The 19017-nt window shown below is 44.0% G+C and overlaps 1 protein-coding gene across 2 annotated transcripts in view; it reads right to left on the bottom strand.

Moving 5' to 3' along the window:
- SF3B3 (splicing factor 3b subunit 3) overlaps positions 1 to 19017 on the bottom strand; it is a 28941-nt gene that overhangs the window by 1852 nt on the left and 8072 nt on the right. For both annotated transcript variants that reach the window (XM_053952818.1, XM_053952819.1), the window contains exons 10-25: positions 18684 to 18779; positions 18089 to 18161; positions 12518 to 12669; positions 11968 to 12123; positions 11661 to 11816; positions 10849 to 10992; positions 9873 to 9995; positions 8407 to 8561; positions 7157 to 7331; positions 6328 to 6533; positions 5279 to 5435; positions 3813 to 3938; positions 2515 to 2727; positions 1493 to 1591; positions 934 to 1077; positions 71 to 175 (exon numbers count right to left, since the gene is read on the bottom strand). In XM_053952818.1, coding sequence (XP_053808793.1) covers positions 71 to 175; positions 934 to 1077; positions 1493 to 1591; positions 2515 to 2727; positions 3813 to 3938; positions 5279 to 5435; positions 6328 to 6533; positions 7157 to 7331; positions 8407 to 8561; positions 9873 to 9995; positions 10849 to 10992; positions 11661 to 11816; positions 11968 to 12123; positions 12518 to 12669; positions 18089 to 18161; positions 18684 to 18779 — 2280 coding nt within the window. The remainder of the gene's footprint in view (positions 1 to 70; positions 176 to 933; positions 1078 to 1492; positions 1592 to 2514; positions 2728 to 3812; positions 3939 to 5278; positions 5436 to 6327; positions 6534 to 7156; positions 7332 to 8406; positions 8562 to 9872; positions 9996 to 10848; positions 10993 to 11660; positions 11817 to 11967; positions 12124 to 12517; positions 12670 to 18088; positions 18162 to 18683; positions 18780 to 19017) is intronic.

The following is a 19017-nucleotide window of genomic DNA, read 5'->3' as shown; positions in this document are numbered from 1 at the left end:
AGGCAGCTCTGTGCCCCAAAGCAACTCTCTGCACCCCATGACCAGGCAATCCCACATGCTCAGGGCTCACCTTCACTGGGAAGTAGTAGGAGCGGAAACTGAGATGGTCTCGCCCACAGAGAGGAGGGTGCTCAGACCGTAAGTGCATTTCCACATGCTGGAAGAAGTCGTGATCCTGGGGAGATAAAGGATTGATAAGAGAACAGTTTGGTACACATTAGTGCTGCTAACAAGGCAAGACAACACCCATTAGAAGGTGCTCCTGCACTGGCTGAAACATGGCCATTGCTTGGCCATTTGGGGTTGGATGAGATGATCTTTAAATGTCCCTTCCAATCCATTCTGTGATTAACAGATTCTGCCAGAGCAGCCCTGCACATGGCAGCCAAAGTTACAGCTATCCCCGCATCACTTCCATCTGGAAAGCACCCACAGCAGAGCTAAGCAGCCACCCTGGTCAGGATCAGCCTCCCAGGAAAGGAGGCATAGAGCAGCTGTGCAGCATGGAGCTGCAGTTCCAACAGGGAGCTGTTGTCTTGACACCCACTGCTCCAAGAGGCCACAGCAAATAGAGAACAGAGTACCATCCTCAGGACTTGAAACATCACTGCCTGATCAACAGTTCAGAGGCTACACAAAGCATGCCAAAGGACTCCTCCCTCCTCAGACAATGAATCACCCAAAGCTCCTTGAAAGCACAAACAGATACAGAACAACAGTGCAACAAGGAATGCTCTCAACTCTTTACAGAACCAATGCAGAACTCAACGAACTCCTTCTCTTCACTTCTGCATTGGAGCCACAGGCTCTCCTGCAGCTCAGGTTTTCAACCACTGTGGAGCCCTCCAGGGAATGCAGCACATTTAATATACTGGCTTTAGATAGGTGCACAAAAAGTAGCAAGACTGCAGCCTGATGCTTGGGCTTGCTTACCTCATGGGAAGTAAAAGGGACCAAGATTCCTATCCCCCCTGATAAGGTGGTATAAACAAGAGATTCAGAGCCTCCTGGAATCAGTGTGGTCTTCTGCAAGGAAAGCACCGTTTCTCCTACGTGATAATTCATAATCACTTCAGCCTGAAAGGAAGCACAGAAGCATGTTTTTTCTTTAGCTTATATAAAAGCATCAAAGGGCTTGAGAGAGGAAAGCAGAATAAATTCAGCCAACTGCTAGTTCTGAAATGCCTTTCTAGAGAGGAAGTGCCTTCCACCTGTGACCAGATGGCAAAACTCAGCTGGACAAACGGATGCAAGTAATGAGAGAAAGCAGCCTAAGAAAATGAGCTGCTTCCATCAAACACACCAAACAGGCTTCAGCTGTGATTTCAGAAATTTGGCTTTACAGCAACAGTGAAAACAGATCACCCACACCAGAGCAGACTGTGTAAAGCAGAACTGGCAATATATCTCCTGGACAACACTGCAAATGTCTTCAGAGAAAAGCAGTGCATTCTTTTCCTACAATAACCATGTGCTTCCCACAAAGTATTACCTTCTGTGATGCTCCATTAAGCAGGCCCCTGTCCCAGAGAGCTTTGTTGCCTGTGGGATCCTCATCTACCTCATCATTGGTGTTGGGAGGCAATCTCACCTGTGTTGAAAGAGGAAGGAAGAATCAACAAGCTGCAGAGAAGCAGCACATTATCTCTGGAGAACCCTTGTGCTGTCTGAAAGGCTGCTTTTGTGGAACAACTTTATACTTACAGCAGAATCATCCGGGTGCCTCTCCAAAACAGCCTTTACAGTTATATGACAACTGTGCTAACAAGACCAATAACCCATCACACAGAAACACAGGCAGGGCCTCACAACCAACCTCTGCCTGGCCTGGCACTTGCAGATCACCCTGGGAGGTATGGTCAAACCGATCTGAAGGTGGTTTCCACTAAGGAAACAGTTTGATGGATGTGGGGCAGGAAAACTGAAGAGGACTGATTTGTGTGTTTTGGCCAAATCCTGCAGGCACAGCATCTGACACTTGCTGAACTATGCACTCCAAAGCACCCGAGCATGCTTCAGAAAGAGATCAAAGCTCTGCCAGAAAGACCATCTATTCTTTCCTCCTCCCTTGCTGAAATCCAGCCAAGTGGGGAAGTGTTGGCTGACAAAGCCAACTGTGAAGAGGAAGTGACAGAGAAAGCTCGATGCCAGAGATGAGGTTTAGTCAGAAAAAGTAAGAGTGATAACCCTGACTCAAGTTCTCATGGGCCCTTTCACAGCAACAAGTTTATTTTCAAGGCTTACTGACAGTAAGTTTTGAGGCAATATAAACACAAATTACTGGACACCTCAGAAATATGTTTATGACTTGCTGATGCTTTATCTTACTCGCTTCATTTAACAAACAAATAAACTGCAGCCCACTATGATGACAGAGCCACCCCATGAAAACAAGTCAATGGTACAGGGTGTTGTCTCCAGCTAATGACAGATTCTCATTCTTTTAAGATAAATCATGGATGTTTTAAGGGAAAATATGTCCAAAAAGCCCCAACTTCAGCAAAGCCCACTCACCACACAGATGTTACCAAACTTGTCTGCTCCAGCCACAGTGTCGTAATCCAGGAGTGTTGCTGTAGTGACCCAGCGGGGATAAGTGTCATCAGCAAAGATAATGAGCTGGTTCTCATTCCTTTTGTAACGCACCCAGATGAAACTCTCCTGAACATCTGAAACAATCACTCTGTGCCCAATGGTTTGGATACCACAGATGTAGTTGGCAATGTGCTTTTGAGAGAGAAAGGACAAAACCGTAAGTGCTTCAAACAGGGAAGTATAACACTACTCCAGCTGAAACACTCTTTTCCCCTGTGAACTACAGCTCACTCCCCACTTCCCATCATGTCCTCCAAAAATACCCTCATTTCTGCCATACTACAGTCCCACTCTAAATACACCATCAATACAAGGCAACCTAACATGCACCACATGGCATTCACAGCCTTCCCTGTATGATCACTGTCCAGAGAACAAGTGCTGCTGGTGAGACCGCGATTGGAGATGCCAGGACATCCCTACAAGCAGGCACTGCTTCCATGGCTCCTCACTACATGGTCATGGAAGGCCCAAGAAGGAAAGCTTCAATTTTTCATTTGAGTCATGTTTTAGGAAAAAAACCAAACAAAACCACACACCAAAAAAAAAAAAAAGCTCCTCTACAAGTTCCCAGTCTGTCTGTTAGCTTGCTGGAGTTCTTTTGTGTAGTAATGAGCTACTGGCACAGGTTCTGCAGCTTGCATGAGAGAGGGAGGAGCAGGCAATTAAGTTAGAAAATCACACACACTCTGCAATTTCTTTTCCTAAAGTACCAGAAATGCTCAGCAAGAAGAACCATCAATTTCAAGGAGAAAATCCCCTTTTCAACATTCTGGGGATCTGACGAGGTGGTCATATGCACCCTTCAGCTTCTGTCCCCCAGCTGCTGATCACCCAAACTAAGGAAATATGTCTGCAGTTCTCTTCTATCTCGCTAAGACCTCTCACATTTGCAGCAGACAAAGGAACAGTCTGTACAGACCCCTGCACACAGTCACTAACAGCCTGCACTGAGCTAGGATAAAAAAGAACTTGCAGTACTACTGTCAGAAAGGTGATAAGAAAATGGTGTGTGTGTGGGATGCAGAGGGGCAGCACAACAGTCCAGTCTAGTCCAGCATTCCTCTGGATAGATGCACCCAGCAAGGCAAACACACAGCTCTGATGACCAAATAAACAGTTGGGCTGGAGTAGCAGCTAAACCCTGTGTTTCACTCTAGCTGCAAAGTATTGCTTGCTCCAAACTGACAGCTCTGGTCAGGAACAGAAGGCAGTACCTTATTCTCACATTTCCGAAGCAGTTTCTTCTTGCCCAGGTCATACACACGCAGGAGCTTTCCAACTCCAATTAAGACTCGGCCTTGGAATGGAGCAATGGCTGCAGGGACCTCCTCCACAGGGGTCTAGAGAGGGAAGAGGAAGATTGTGAAATCCTCATCACTAAGAGTGCTAACCTTACATAAAACAGACCAGATACAGCTAATGGTATGGCTGAAGTTCAGTGGCCTCTACCAAGGCTTTCAATGTAAAAGGATAATAACAATCTTTTTCTACAAGAGAGGCAACAGGTCAGTCCCTCACAGGCCTTCTGACAGCAGCAGATGTCACACACAGAGCTAAGAGAGCCATTGGCACTCACACATAACACACTGCCGGCAGCGCACCCTAACTGAAGCATAGGACTGCTGTAAGAACCCCATACTGGGCAGGCAGCAAAAGAAGAAGTCTGGTTGCCTCAAGTCTTAGTTTTAGTTTACATCCAACAGAAAAACTTTAGACTTTGCCTAAATCTACCCAGACTGTTTTTAAAGCAAGGCACAAATGTAATTCAGCCATCTGACATTGCCACCAAAGAAACTGTTAAATATGAAGAACTGCAGTGTGTCCACAATTTCAGTAACTCCAACAGGGTTACTGTCTGAAAAACGTCCCACAACTAATCAATCCAAAATGATCAGCCACAGCAGAGAAGAGATGCAGAGAGAGCATCCAGTTACAGCATTCCTAGCTTGGCTGCACTGGTTAAGAAAAGTTTATTTCACAACTTCAGCTCTGTCAACTTCCCAGTAGGTGTTCAGTGGCAGCAAAGGCCGTGGTCCAGGACAGAACCCACTCACTGCATCAGGACTCTAGGAAATGAGTAAGCCACAACATTCCTTTCCATGTGTTCATCTGCTCAAATCTCAGCCATGCTGGAAGCATGTGGGAAGAACAGTAATTTTTCTGCTGAAACTTTTGCTGAAGCCCCCAAGACCTATCAAACAAGTTGGTCACTAATAATTTCTACACACAATCAAACAGCATCCAAGGAAGATGACAGTTCACAACAGCTGCACATGGTCAGCCAAGGACTGATAGTCTTAGCACTAGGGTTCAAGTAACCCAAGTTGCTCTGTAAACAAGTGCTTAAGCAGCCCTCTGAGCTCATATTCCAGAAAGCAAACAGAGCCATTTCCCTCCCCTCCCTAACAGGGGTATGAAAAACACTGCTCCTTTCCAATTTACCCAATTAGATGGGTAAAATTTGGACTCTTGTGAGATCTGTGTTCAATTCTCAGTTCTGCAAAAGATGTACCAAATGATTTTGTAGGAGGCAGCTAATTTTCTCCAAGGCTGATTCCAGTAACACCAGCATGATAATCTTGCCCAGGAGGCACCAAGTACTGCAATATTACTGCAGCACTAAGGCAAGTAAGAGCTACTCCAACACTCAGCCTGGAAATGATCCCATCACTCCCCATACCTTGTGCAGAAACTCCAGCTTCTCACCACTATTCACCAGCTTGTATGTGTAGACAAACCCTCCAGCAACTGAGCGTGGGTTCAGAATCAGGTCCTTGGCGACTCCCACCAGCACGTACCACTCATCACCAGTGTTGGAGAAGCGGCACACAGCCACGCTGGAAATGACAGGACACACCGGGACATCAGTGTCATCACCACACTAATGCTGCACACCTGGACTGGATTCCCTGACAGCACAACCTGCACCTGCCCAGCAGAGATTTGAGAGTCCAACCCTTCAACACTGACATTTCCTTTTAAGAGGTCATTTTTCCTCCTTGTAGAAATGTTTAACACACATTTGTTCATTCTTCCACACTACGCTCTCCATATGTGTTCTAGCTGTCACGTATGCCCAAAGCATTTTATGTTTTCACAATGCCCAGTGTTACTTTACACTTTCACAGGCTGGACACTGCCTGGTGATGTGCAAAACTCTACTAGAAGCTATTTTTCAAAGGCTGTTCCCATCGGGACATAGACAAATAACTTTCCTCATCTTGCAGTGTTATTTCCTGCTCAGTAAATAGCTCAGGCAGGTTGGAAATGGCAGGTCAGCCTTTTGGACTAACATGACCTAACTCTACTTCGCCTGCTGAGGCACTTGCTATTCTTCATGGTTATTGTGTTGGTTTTTCCCTCCAGTCCTCTACCACTTCCCTTTCCATTTAATCTATCCTCAGTTTATCTGGATGAGAAGGAAAAGTAAGAGATAACAGCACATTCTCTTGTTCCAGCTCTCTTATCTGTCATTTACACCCCTGTGTTGTTCTTTAGGCACCGGGGTACAGCAACCACATATGGAGCACCACAAGCCCTTAATGCCACATGAGGACAAAATTAGAGTTGGAAGGGAAGGAAAGGCAAGACAAATCACCTCTGGAATTTCAAGTCTCTTGATAATATGTTCCATCTGGATTTTAGCTCAGTAACAGATAAGCAAAAGGACAAAACCACCTGAGACTCATCCAAGCAGGGACTTTTGTTGTATCTGGCAATGCTTCTTACCTGAAAGCAGCTTCATTCTGCTCCAGCTGGACCAGATCTAACGTATTTCCCTGGATGGGGTTCATCACTCTGATAACAGAGGCCCACTGACCATTCCCTGCCTTGGGAGCACCAAAGATGGACTCAGGAAGATTCTCATTCAGAAAGGCTGCAGCCATCTCTGCAGCCAGCTCCCTCTCATCCTCACCTGCAGCCTCCACCATCTCCTACAGCATTAAAGGACAGGAGAAAAGAACGGGTCAGTGATTTCTTTTCCCAGTATGCTGATGCTCTGCATAGAATACAACCTCTCTGTTTTGCCTAAGCCCAGGTATTCTGGGGCATTCTTCTGCCTATGAAGGCATAAAACCCATTAAGTCCCAAAGCTTCTACCCAGCCTGAGCTTATTTTCCCCAGGGAGCCTCAACAGCTCAGAGCACGGCTGTGTCAGCTCTGCCCTGCCCCAGTGACAGTTGTCTGGGGAGCCGTTTCTCCAAATTAACAACCCTGGAAACAATCCTGAGAAGAAAATAAACAACCCACTGCAATGCAAGCATCCTCAACCAACCACAGAAACCCCACAGAACATGTTACACAAGCAGGACTGTCCTCCACTAGGGTGGTTTTTAAAATATGCCCTAAGAACACACAAAGGAAGGAACACTGGGACGTGGTGCATTCTGCTGAAATTTGTGTTTTGATCTCCACTCCTCTTCCAGTCCCTGCATTCACACAGGGCAGAAAGCCTTGCAGGTAATGGCAGCTGGGAACTAATGAGCAGAGAGCACTTCCAGCTGCCAAAGTCCCCTCTGGGGAACAGATGGATGTACCTGTCCCCCAGCTCAATTACCTCAGCCATTTGCTGCTTCCTCTGTGCCTTGGTGGCCTCAGTGTAAGCATTGTGGTCTGTCTCAATGATGATCAGGTTGTTGCTCTCTGGGTGAATGACAAATTTTCGGGGTGTGTACTGCAACGGGAAGGCAACCTGGTTGAAGACTGCTCCCAGCTTCTCCAGTGCCAAAATCCTGGGGGACAAAGATGTGACATGTGTTGAACATGGCCTAAAAACAGCTGTCCAAGAGAATGAAATGGGAGTGGAACTTTTTTTTTGTGAAACTGGCTAGTGCTAGAGAGGAGTAGCACCTTTCTCAGGCCAGACAGCAACTAGCAAACAGCTCCAGAGAGCAGAGCAAAACAAACATCCTAAAATGGGAGCCCATGGTGTGAGACAGGTGTGTGCTGCAGCACGAGGTCTTTGAGGGCTCTTGCTGTCCCAGGATGCATTCTGACTGGTGCTGAAGCAAGTCTATCCGAAGAGGAACAAAGTGCACATGGAAGAAAGAAAGTGCACGTTTGGGGAACACATCATCTGAATCTAAATGCAATACTGACTTTGACATATAATCAAATGCTCCTTAGAGGCACTTCAGTTAAAAAGAGTATGAAAAACGCAATGCCAGCTCTTTCTTCCTGTGACTTGCCAGCTGAAATGCCAGTTCTTCTGGCATTTGGGGTCTAAAAACCACAAGTCTTTCCAGAAAGAATGGCTCCTTTAAAAGCAATGAATGCTGTAATATTTCAATGAAGACAGATATGAAAAAAGTGCCTGTTCAAGTGCATACAGCACAGCATCTGACTTTGTCGTCCATTATTTTCATTTATCTTTTTAGTATCTCAGCTGAACTTTTAAAAAGGCAACAAACACATCCCTGTCATGCCTCTGGTTTCTGAAATCACGTGGTTTATTTCCTGTAAAGCAGCCAATTCAGATCACAAACCACAAGACCCTAATACATAACAGGTCCACATTTATTAAAAGCTTCCCTCTCTCAGGATCAGAGAATTGAAGAATAACTTGAATTACATTTATTTTAAAAAGATAGAAAATACAAATCTGAGAAGCACACTCCATTTATTTTTGACAGCATAACTTTCCTTAAATTGTCTGTTTTCTGAAACCCATCCAAGTGTTTCTACCAAATCATTATCCATAATAATGATTTGAAGTCAAGTCACTTGAATGTCAGGTGGAATTCACCACTGCTTCACCTGCCTGGCATCCCACCCCACAAGCATTTGTGTTTCCCCTCTGATGCTTACCTCAATGTGTTTGTGGAGATGGCCACAATGCCCTCAGGGCACTGCTCAGAAGCAAAACCAGATGCAAACTCCAGTGTCTCATAAGACAGGGGAGTCAGGTGGAAGCGTGATTGATACGAATAACTAAGCCAGGAACGGCTTGACATGGCCAGCACCTGGGAAAGACAGGCAGCTAATTTATTAGGTCTGGGAATGGAGGCAAGCTCACTTTATGCAACAGGAATGCATGTACAGTGCCCAACTCTTCCCCACTGGAACAACTGAATTCTTGTGGGTGGACCCCACCCAGCTCAGAAGACACCTGGAGAGACACTCCTTACTTTTAGCTTTCTCTGGAAATTGCATATGCTATGAAAAAGAACTTTAAAGTAATATAAATACAACAAATACTCCAACTGAGATGCACTGAAACTATTACCTGTAAAAACCAAGATCTACAATACTGTCATTTTTTTTTTTTTTAATAGCTTGTTCTAATGGGAACCGGTTGTTTAAAATAAATATTTACTGCTTTGTCACAATCCAAGTGCTGTAGCACTTAGTGACATTTACTAAAAATCCTCACTAGCCTAAATCAAATTATGAGAAACAAAGGAAGCAGACTGACTTCCAAACTTTTCAGCTTTATACATTTGGCTAAATGAGTTTCAGTGCAACCTTAGTTTCTGCCTAAGTGACAACAGCTGATCTCAAAGCAGAGAGAGATTATTCTCGGCTATTCTACAGGTATTTTCTGCTACAGCTGCCAAGCTCCTCATCTCCAAGTTACAGCTGGCAAGAGCAAGTTGAAGAGATTCACCCAGTGTACCTTAACACTACAGCAGAGCTCAGATTCCCAGATCCAGCTCCCTATGCTGATCGGCAATATTTCTCAACTCTGAAGGTGTCATCCAAAAATGAGTCAAGCAGGGGGTGGCTGATTTCCCCAGTGCCACATCAGAAGGGCTGGAAATGGCACTTCTGATGAAACACATTCTTCCTTCTATGCCAAATCTTGCAGATATTTTCCTTGAACCATGTATGGCAGCTGTCCAGCCCTTGGCTGAGCTATTCTCAACATGCAAGGACACAACCATTTACTACATCAAGCATTCAAGGGTAAGTTTTCTGCACAGAGCTCTCTCCATCTCTGTGCACTATAGCAGGCAAGATGTGCCTCTCAGCCCAAGAACCTGCTCAGACCTCTCCAAGCACACTAAACACAGCCTATGGGTCAGATGAATCCTAGTTCAGAGAAGGCAGGGCAGCACTACACAGCAGTAAGGGGAGTAAGAGCTAGGCTGGTTTTGAAAGAACAAGCTGTGAGCCAGGCAGCTCCATAATGAAGTCATTCTACTTCCCACCCTTACCCAGAGGGTCCTGCTGTGCTGCAGGGATGCTTCCCCACCCTGCCCACCCATAAGAAAATCTGGGATGTGGTGCCTGGGGAGTGGATCTGCACCCCTGCAAGAGCTCTCCTCCCTTACCGCCTCTTGGCCTTGCATTCGGACGCGGAAGAGTTTGACAGGCCGGGAGCCAAGGTATCTGGTCCTGGTGTCAGAGAGATCGCCTGTGACAGGGTCCAGGACGGTTCGCAGCAGCACACCGTTCTTGACAGCAGCAAAACAAGATTCAGGTTGAAGGTAAGAAGTAACTTACTATGTGTATAATTCAAAACAACTGAGAAGCAGTTTCTGAAGAATTTAGCTGTTTGTTTTCCTAGCTGTCGGTACAACTCTCCCCTACAGCCAGACTTGTAATAGCAAAGAAAGCAGAGCTCCTGCACAGTTCTACAAGGCAGAAAGGACTGCCCCCAAAATAAAACACAGACTGAGAACTTTAGTATATCACATAAGCCATAAAAACCTGAGGGTGGATTTCAGATCCCCATCCCTCTTGGTACTAAGGATTTACCCAAAAACTCAGGCTCCTTAAAAAGAGATTGCATTCTGACATCAAACTTGAGGCATGTGGAAGAAGCTAAACTATGATGATTGTTTTTACCTCATGTTGAATTGTCAAAGATCAGAGAATCTGTAATGGATATAACAAAAAGCTGTGTAACAGCTAAATTATTAGAGCAGAGCCTCTGCTTGTGGGCAGTTACTTGTTTGATACTCTGCCCTACAGGCAGTTTTTAAAGAGCTGCTCAACATTCCACCCAGAAATATTTCTTAAAATATGCCTTCCTTCTTGAATGGGAAAAGCACAGTCTGTCCTACATAAAATCTGGTGTAATACACTGTCTTTTGACTAGTCTTTAGTCTAAAAATGTATGGGGAAACTCACACCTCTACAAAGTCACACAGTGAATTCCCCAGTCAGGGTTGTCAAACACATTGTAACAAAGAGGGAAGCCAGGCTTTGTTGCACTGCATGATGACAGGGCTATTTTAACAATCCAGCTTTCAAGCAAAAACTCAACACACGGCTGTCAGAACCAGGCAGGAACCATTCCCTCACCTGCAGTCCAATGTTCAGGTACAGAAAGCCAATGGAGCCCCTCTCTCCCAGCTCATCCTGCTTCTCTGTGCCACCCATCTCCACGATGCACAGCGACTCGGGCTGTGCGGGCAGCGCCTGCATACTCAGGGGCTGTAAACAATCCTGGGGAAAACAGAACAGAGGGACAACTCCAGTCAGCAAGGCTTGGCTTGGCAAGACAGGATTTAAGCTCCATCTATGGAGCTTAAAGATGCCCTTTTAGATCTTCCAGAAAGAAGTATTCACATTAAAAAAAAAAAAAAAGAAAAAAGGCACAACAGATGCTGGCACTATGCATTTTGACAAGCAGGAGTGGTAACTGCCTGGCCTTTAGAGAAGATAAACTGGATCCTTCCAAATTCTTTTAGCACCATTTGCTGCTATTTAGCATGGAGTGACCTGAGCAAAATTTTAGGTTACTACAACCAGCTTTGAACACCTCATCTGTTGCAGGGAGACAAATGGTAAGTTTGCTGCCAACTTGCTTGCAGAATGAGTCTGCTTTTAGTACAGGTATGAACAGGGAGATGAGAGGGGGAAACCCAACAAAAAACCCACCAAAAAAAAAAAAAACAGTAGAAGAAAATTATTTTGTGACTTATCAGCTGAACTTCCAGAGGCACAAGTGATTCTCAATAAAACCAGAGTATCTGTTAAAGGGAAGGATCAAGGGCCATGCTTCCTCCCAACGAGCAGAGAAAAACCATGTTTGGATGGTTACAGTCCAAATCTGGAGGATCCTTCTGAAAATTTCAAACCAATGAAAGTGTAAAACCAGAGCAGCTACTCACTGAAGGGTCAAGTGAAATAATTCTGACAGTGTTGTCCACCAGTCCAACAGCAAGGAACCGGGAACGCTGCTCCCCAGGGGGAACATTGGCCAGGCTCATGCAAACGACATCGGCCGACATCTCCTTTCTCTCTGTGTACTCATTCAGCTGTCCTGACTAAGAAAGAAAAACATAAGACTCACTAATCAGATACTTTGTTTTTAAACAATGTTTTTGTTTTGTTATATAAACAATATCACAATTTTAAAACAATTTATTCACCCATACCTCACTCTTCCAAACTCATTCACAACATTAACACACATACCGGGTCCATCTCAAAGTAAACCAGTTCTCCTCCAGTCAGTGCTATCACTACTTGTCTTTGGTTCACAGCACATTTTACAATGGTTTTCTTCCCTGGTGTCTTCCATTCATTTACTCTCTTATCTGCTCGGATGTGCCGGATCCCATCTGGATAAACCTGAAGGAAAACAAAAAACGTCACATCAATTCTGTATTTACCATCTTTTCACTCCCCTTTCACTGGTGGTTCTGACTCAGCAGAAGCCAAAGGCAAGAACTGCTCCTGGCAGCCAGTGATCCATCAACTATGCACCAGGCTGAACCAGCAGGACAATACTTGCCAGCTGGGAGAACTGCATCCTTCAACCACAGCAAGGAACTACTGAAGGAGATTAGGACCATTTTGAACTCGTCCAGTTTCACTTTGCAAGATATAAAAAGGGAAAGGCTGAATCAGCATCATTCTCTGCCAATCAGCATCTTTAGATATGTGTTGCACTACTGCAGAAATCACATCTGTGCAGCAAGCTGAGAGTGGCAGACAGTAGACGTAAGAAGCAGCTTTCCATTACCTGTACCAAAGCATCATCACCAAGAAGAGAGCAGGACAAGGTCGGTGTAGTACCCAGGAATCCAGAGTCAGTCACTTCTTCTACAGTCTCTCCAATAGACAGCACCAGGGTGGCATTTACGAAGGACACAATAATGTAGGCATCAAATTCATCTGGTCAAGGGAGACAGGGAAAAAAAAGAGTGCCGATTTAGTAAATGCAAGGCTTTCCAAAACAATCAGCAGTCTGACAAATGTCTAGCAGTTACTTTTCAGCAGAATTCCTGTGATAATTACAGCTGCTGACACTATTGCACAAGTTCGCTCTAGGACATGCTGTCCAAAAGCCAGCCACTGCCGGACTCCAAACAATGCAAGACCGAGCCAGGGATCAAACCATGATCCAGATCCACAATCAATTCACAATACTCTGGGTTCTGGCAAGCAAGGTTCTTGTACATTTTTTTTCAAAGAATGCTCAAGTTCTCGAAGCCTTTGAGACAGTTGTTTTCCCTCACCTAAGGAGCTGAATCCAGATTTAACACCCAACAAAGTCAAACTACATATTCTACTCCAAGAATTTGAACATAAGGAATCTATCTGCAGAAACCACAACACAGACATTGCACACAGGAGGTTGCAGGACCACAATCTCTATCTAGCAGCCACACAATAAAAGGCTGCAGAGAACAATTAGTGTGCATTGCAGCAGAATTCAGGGTTAAACCTGCTCTACCCTCCTCCAGAAGCTCAACTGGTTTCCATTCACACTGTGAGAGTCTCCTGGGATAAGAAACAATTAAATTTTTAAGATAGTTGCAATATTGTCATTTATTCCAATAGAAGTAAAGGTCAGTGTTTCCTCTCTTATCTCCAGTACTGGCTTCTCCCAAAGGGGACAGCGTGGGAGACTCCTGTAGCTTGGACATGGAGGAGCTATGCTAATCAAAATAATCTTAAGAGCCCATTTGGAAATAGGGCAACTTTGTGGGAAATGAGGGTAGTAGGACTGGGTAAAGCAAAAATCCCAGTTTACTGCTCTCTGCTTTCACTCTGTAGAAAGCAATAGGTCTTAAGAGGGGAAGAGGACAATCTCATTAAAAGAGAATAACAAAAGCAACAGAAACAATGAAGTCTATTGGGAAATGGAGCCAGGAGCCTTGGAAGAGAAATAAGATTGCCTCAGAGAAGCAACTCCACTTCTACTGCTGTTATCATGCAGCTGCTATTTCTTAAAAAGAAAATTCCTCATTTTAACCCAACTCAACCCAAAACTCAGACTTGGCACCACAGCATACCTAGTGGAGGTGAAGGCATAAGAGCTGTCAGTTTCTGCCCTTGAAAGGAGATTCTCCATAATTTTCAAACATAGGAGACATGGAGAAGTGGCTAATAACTTTAACAGAAAAGGAAAATAAAGGAGTCTCACTGGGATGGAAATGGGATACCACAAAATACAATGCAGAAGCTTAAAGAACTCGAGCTGGGTTAACCAAAACAAATGCTTCAAGAACTAATAATCCTTTTCTATCCACCCTGTTTAGATGGAAGCATTGCCAAACCTGCTGTGTCACGTTTATAACAAAAAGTTCTTACATACAGTTGAAAATATGCAAGTGAAAAATTAAAAAAACCCAATCATTCTTCTCTGCAACATCTGGTACACAGACCACAGCTCTGATCAAACTGAAGAGTTCTATGTAACTAAAGAAATTTCAACACAAGTCTGTGGCATAAACACTGTTACTACTCTATTAACTGCTCACAGCCTGTAACCTCCAACAGCTCCAAAACAAACAGGAATTGGTCCATTTGGGGAAATGAGAAAGCAAGAACTGATTCTGCAGAGAGAGCTCCATCAGTAACACCAATGACTTGAATGCTTGGCTAAACAGGAGAATTCCTCCAACATTAACAGCAGACGATAAGAGTTCAGCAATACACACTTACACACTGCTTATTTTCTACACAGCAGCTTCTCCTACTTGCACAAATTTTTCAACACCAGAAGCCTACAAGAATTCCTCGATCACGGAGTTTCTAGCAGTTCACAGGCTAAGCATTTGATTCATAAATATCCCATAGACAGGATGTTCTAAGAATTCCATTTCAAAGACCATTGTTGCTTTCCAAATTACTTCAGAGCTGCTGCCTTCCTCCCTGGGGGCTGTCAATTCTCATGATAAACCACTGTGTCCCAGCAGGAGGTTTAAGCATGTGATTTGGAATAGGACAAAGAACTCCCATCTGAAACCAAAACAGATTCCCTTAGTCCTACTCTAAACAAAAACTCATTCCTACCTCTTAATACTTTTTTAGCTCTTTCTTTCCATTGGCTTACATTTATATTAGAGCATGCCTTTAAGTCTGTGTCAATAATAGTGACAAGTGCATTTTTACTTGAAGTCTGTTTTGCTTAATGACTCTCTGCTGGAGCTTTTGAAATAATTCTGGTAAATCAGACCTTTTAAGTCAGTGAATAAGACACATTCATCTAGGTTCAAACAATACAATTTTGGTTTAGAAAATATAGCAGTCTAGTTGAAATTAAGGGGACTAAATCCCTAGGGCACACTGAGAAGTGTTCTCAGTTAGAAAAGAAGATCTACAGATTTTAATATGAAAAGATGTCTACTTAGCTCTGCACAATCCCATGCAAAACATCAGGCTCCTGAGAGTTTTGAACAGATAGACATCATTTTGTGTGCAGACACAAGACTTCAGAGATGCTTATTACTGTTCTAATTGCACCAGTCATCTCCTTTCAGTGAGTAACAGAGACATTTTAATGCCTCTGAAGAGCCACAGCTGGACTCATTCTCCTACACACGCACTCTAAGTTTTCTGCAGCTTCATGCAAACATCACAACCAGTTATGAAAACATGACATTTCAGTCCATGAACTCTACACCACTGTGCTTTTTATTATTTATCATGGATTCAGTTTGAGTTAGTCCATGAGAATTCCATTCTTATGTGCCAGTCCAGTCCTGACAGTTTTCTCACACTCTGCAGCATCTCAATTTGCACTGATACAAATGTAGTCATCACGAGCTCAGAAGAGTTCAGTGAGCAAACTGGTGAGCAGAGTCAGAGCTCAGGATCACTCTCAGTTAACAGACTCTGAGGGGATGACAGCACATTTTCCTGGGCTTCTGTTTACTACTGCATGGCAACTCTGCAGCGCTGACTCACTGCACACTGCTCCTCCAGCAAGAGTGCCAGGTAGGGAGTGCTGATTCCTAGCTCCCAGCTCCCATCTGTCAACACAGCAGAGCACACACCTACACCCACAGATAATTCAACTGGAATAGTTTGGTGCAAATCCTACCCACTTCTGCATCACAGGGAGATGAATCCCATAACCACAGGACATTCCCATGCCAGCAATACCTAGAAATGCTCCAAGCACACACTTGATCTTTTTCTCTTGTAGGTCTGTACAAAGCAGCTGGAAGCCTAATCTTGGTCTACAAGAGAGCTGAAAATATCCCTAAACCACACACATCCAATTTTAGCAAGAACTGACTGTCTCACAGAGACACAGCTGATTGTTTTGCTTCCCAAGGACTGCAAGATGGACTGGGATCTGCTTTTTACTCCTCAGCTACTCAACTTCAAAGGCAACAATCTTCAACTACACACCAGTTTCTAGAATTTGTTTACTGAAGTGCTTAGCATAAACGTAGCCCCATGCTGTTGGGATTCTCTGTGGTTAACCTGTGGTACTGTACAGTAGCCCCTAGCAGTAGGTACACACCTGTGGTGATCAGCACCTCCACCACCAGCCACCTGTGGAAGAAAAGAAAAGGCTTGGTATTGGTAGTGAGTATCACCACGTACCAGCCAAGGTTAGTATTTGCTTTGAAGACTGCAGACCTGGGTGTTTCCTACAGAGGCCTTGCAGCACACACACACTGCAACATCAAGGCAGAGCTGGGCAACCCCACACTACCAACTGAGCCCTCAAGGGCACTTTAAAGATTACATACATGTTTGAAAATGTTCTGCACTCTTTCTGATTAAAACCCACTAAAATAATTTCTGAATTCCAAGAGCTGGAACTTGGGAATCAGTTTCACAGAACTATAAACTGTATTCAGCGAGTAGCACAGCTTAACAACCACAGATTCCAGCCTTTCTGAATCACGGAGATGATCATGCTGAAACCTGGAAAATCTGGAAGATGGAAAGAAGAGGAGGCAATGAGACTGGTCCGCTTCCTGCAGATCAATAGTCTTTCACCTCCTGAAAAGTCTAAGTCTTCTTCTGGAACTCCAAGAGAAAAGATTTTAAAACTGTAAGGTGATGTCAGAAGCCTCCAGTCCTCAGAGGGAGAAAATCTTACCAACTTCTTTTACAGAATGCTGGAGAAAAGGTTTCTAAGAAACTGAAATGCCTCTTTTCAGAAAACCAGTTTTTTAAAATATGAACCATGGAAATATTTTCCTTTTGACCCATTTATTTCTCAGGGACATGAAGGCACTTTATTCTCAAAGTTCCTTCCTTGTTGCTTAAGGAGTACATGAATCTCAGGACATGAGCACAGGAATTCATGGCAGGTCTTACATGGCAAGGTAAATCCCAGTGCAGGATTTGAAATTCCCACAGGGTTACTGGTTCCCTGGAAGACACACTACTCTGCTTAAATACAAGGTATCACGTCACCATAGCAGGCTAAGGCCTCTATTGTGACAATCTGGCCTTTCTAGATCCCATGTATAAATCTAGGGAAATCTTTGTAAGAGTTAAACAAAGCACTGCTTGGGAAATAATCCCTGAGACTGCCAGCACCCAGAACAGATTCCCTACAAGCTTTTTAGGTGTTTCTGTGCAATTCTGCTCTCACCATAAGGAGAACGGCAGAAGGTACTACTTTTCCTCTTGTACATTAGTAATAGTAAGGCTATTATTTCAGATCATGAAATAAAAAAAAAAAAAAAACAACAACCAACCAAACCCCCAATCCAGTATATTCTGCCAACCTGAAATCTTAATCTTCCTGGAATCACAAACCTTCTACACACTGCTGGCTTTTCAATGGAGAGCATGTCCTAGTCCAGAGTGGTGTTTTCACAGATATGCACAGAAGGAAGTAATAAAATACAGACACTGTTGCTGATTTATCATCTTTGTTCCATAATTTTTATCCCACTCTCTCACAAAGAGCTGATTATTGCAGTTGTCAACACACATATGAAGAATAGTGAGTATACTCCAACAAGAAGAATAGTTGTTGCCTGCTGATGTTTGAGCAAGAACTTATGGGCAAAAACTTTTGGAAGTGGTTATGCATGAGAAGTTCAGCAGCTTCAGGCTGCAAATGTACAGCTGACACAGCATACTGGGTGATGGATGCAGCTGCAGGCAGCTGCTTCTTTGTCAAAAGGAAGTGTGACAATACGAGGGGCCCAGAGGGTGGGTGGCTTCTAAAGACAAGCAGGTGGCTGCTGACTCAAATCACAATTTCTGAGGATGGCACACAAGCATCACACAGCACCATTCCTATCTCCTTGGACAGAAAACCACAAAACAACAAACAAAAACACAAAACCATTATGACCTCCCTGTGCTTCAGGAAAATACCGCATACCTTCAACATGTCTCCTCACAGTCCATACAGCATTGGGGTTACCAGGCAGCTCTGAGACGGCCATTTCGGATACCTAAGAGTAAACAGGAAGAAGATTCTTTTGCAAACAGATGTTTAGACTTACTAGAGTAAGCAATCAAACCACAAGCAGTTTTTAAGCTTTCCCACAACTGGGCAGGAAAGCTAACAATTCCCAACTCTGACGCTCTCAGCTCATGCCAGATGTGCTACAGGGCAAAATATGGTCAGGAATGATATGGCAAAATTATTGCTCTGGATGATCAGCTTTAAAACAAGGTCATCCACCCCCAGCAGAGATCAGCAGCAGTGAGCAGACACCAGGAATGTTCCAGCTCAATACACTCAAGTATTAGAAGAGACAAAGTGCAGGTTTTGTTGAAGTCAAGTAAACAAAAAGCCTTTTAGACTGTAAGAATAAACAATACAACCCTTCTATTCCTCAAGAAGCAAGAGAAAATAGCTCTCCAGACTACAGTAAAAGGAGAATCCCCTCATTTCAGCTACTTTATTTCAAGGATTTCCTCACACTGCTCTCATCTCTCAGGTTTTTCTTCTAAAGTGCTGGATGTCTTACCTCAAGTCCATGTCTTAAAACCCTCAGGGATGACCTGGGCCCCCGACCACAAGCCACATACAACTGGGGTGTGTCTTCATTGGCCAAATCTGCTATCTGTGTGGACAAAAAGTGTCAAAACAACATCCATGGAATGAGAAAATAAAACTATATATATATATATCACACTACTATTTTAAGAATGTTTTTTCAAACACCAAAAGCTGTGGAGATGCCATGGGGTGTTCCAGCTGCTGTCCTGAATGTTAAGTTTTACCAAAACTCTTTGCAAACAGCTGGTCTGATGGTCAACAGAGAAGCATCACAGAATCAATGGCTGATAACCTGTTCAGAT

This window comes from Vidua chalybeata, chromosome 11, assembly GCF_026979565.1.
Source record: "Vidua chalybeata isolate OUT-0048 chromosome 11, bVidCha1 merged haplotype, whole genome shotgun sequence".
In the NCBI taxonomy this organism is placed as follows: domain Eukaryota; kingdom Metazoa; phylum Chordata; class Aves; order Passeriformes; family Viduidae; genus Vidua; species Vidua chalybeata.
Note: the sequence above shows the minus strand (reverse complement) of the source record. Positions and strands in the feature narration are given on the sequence as shown.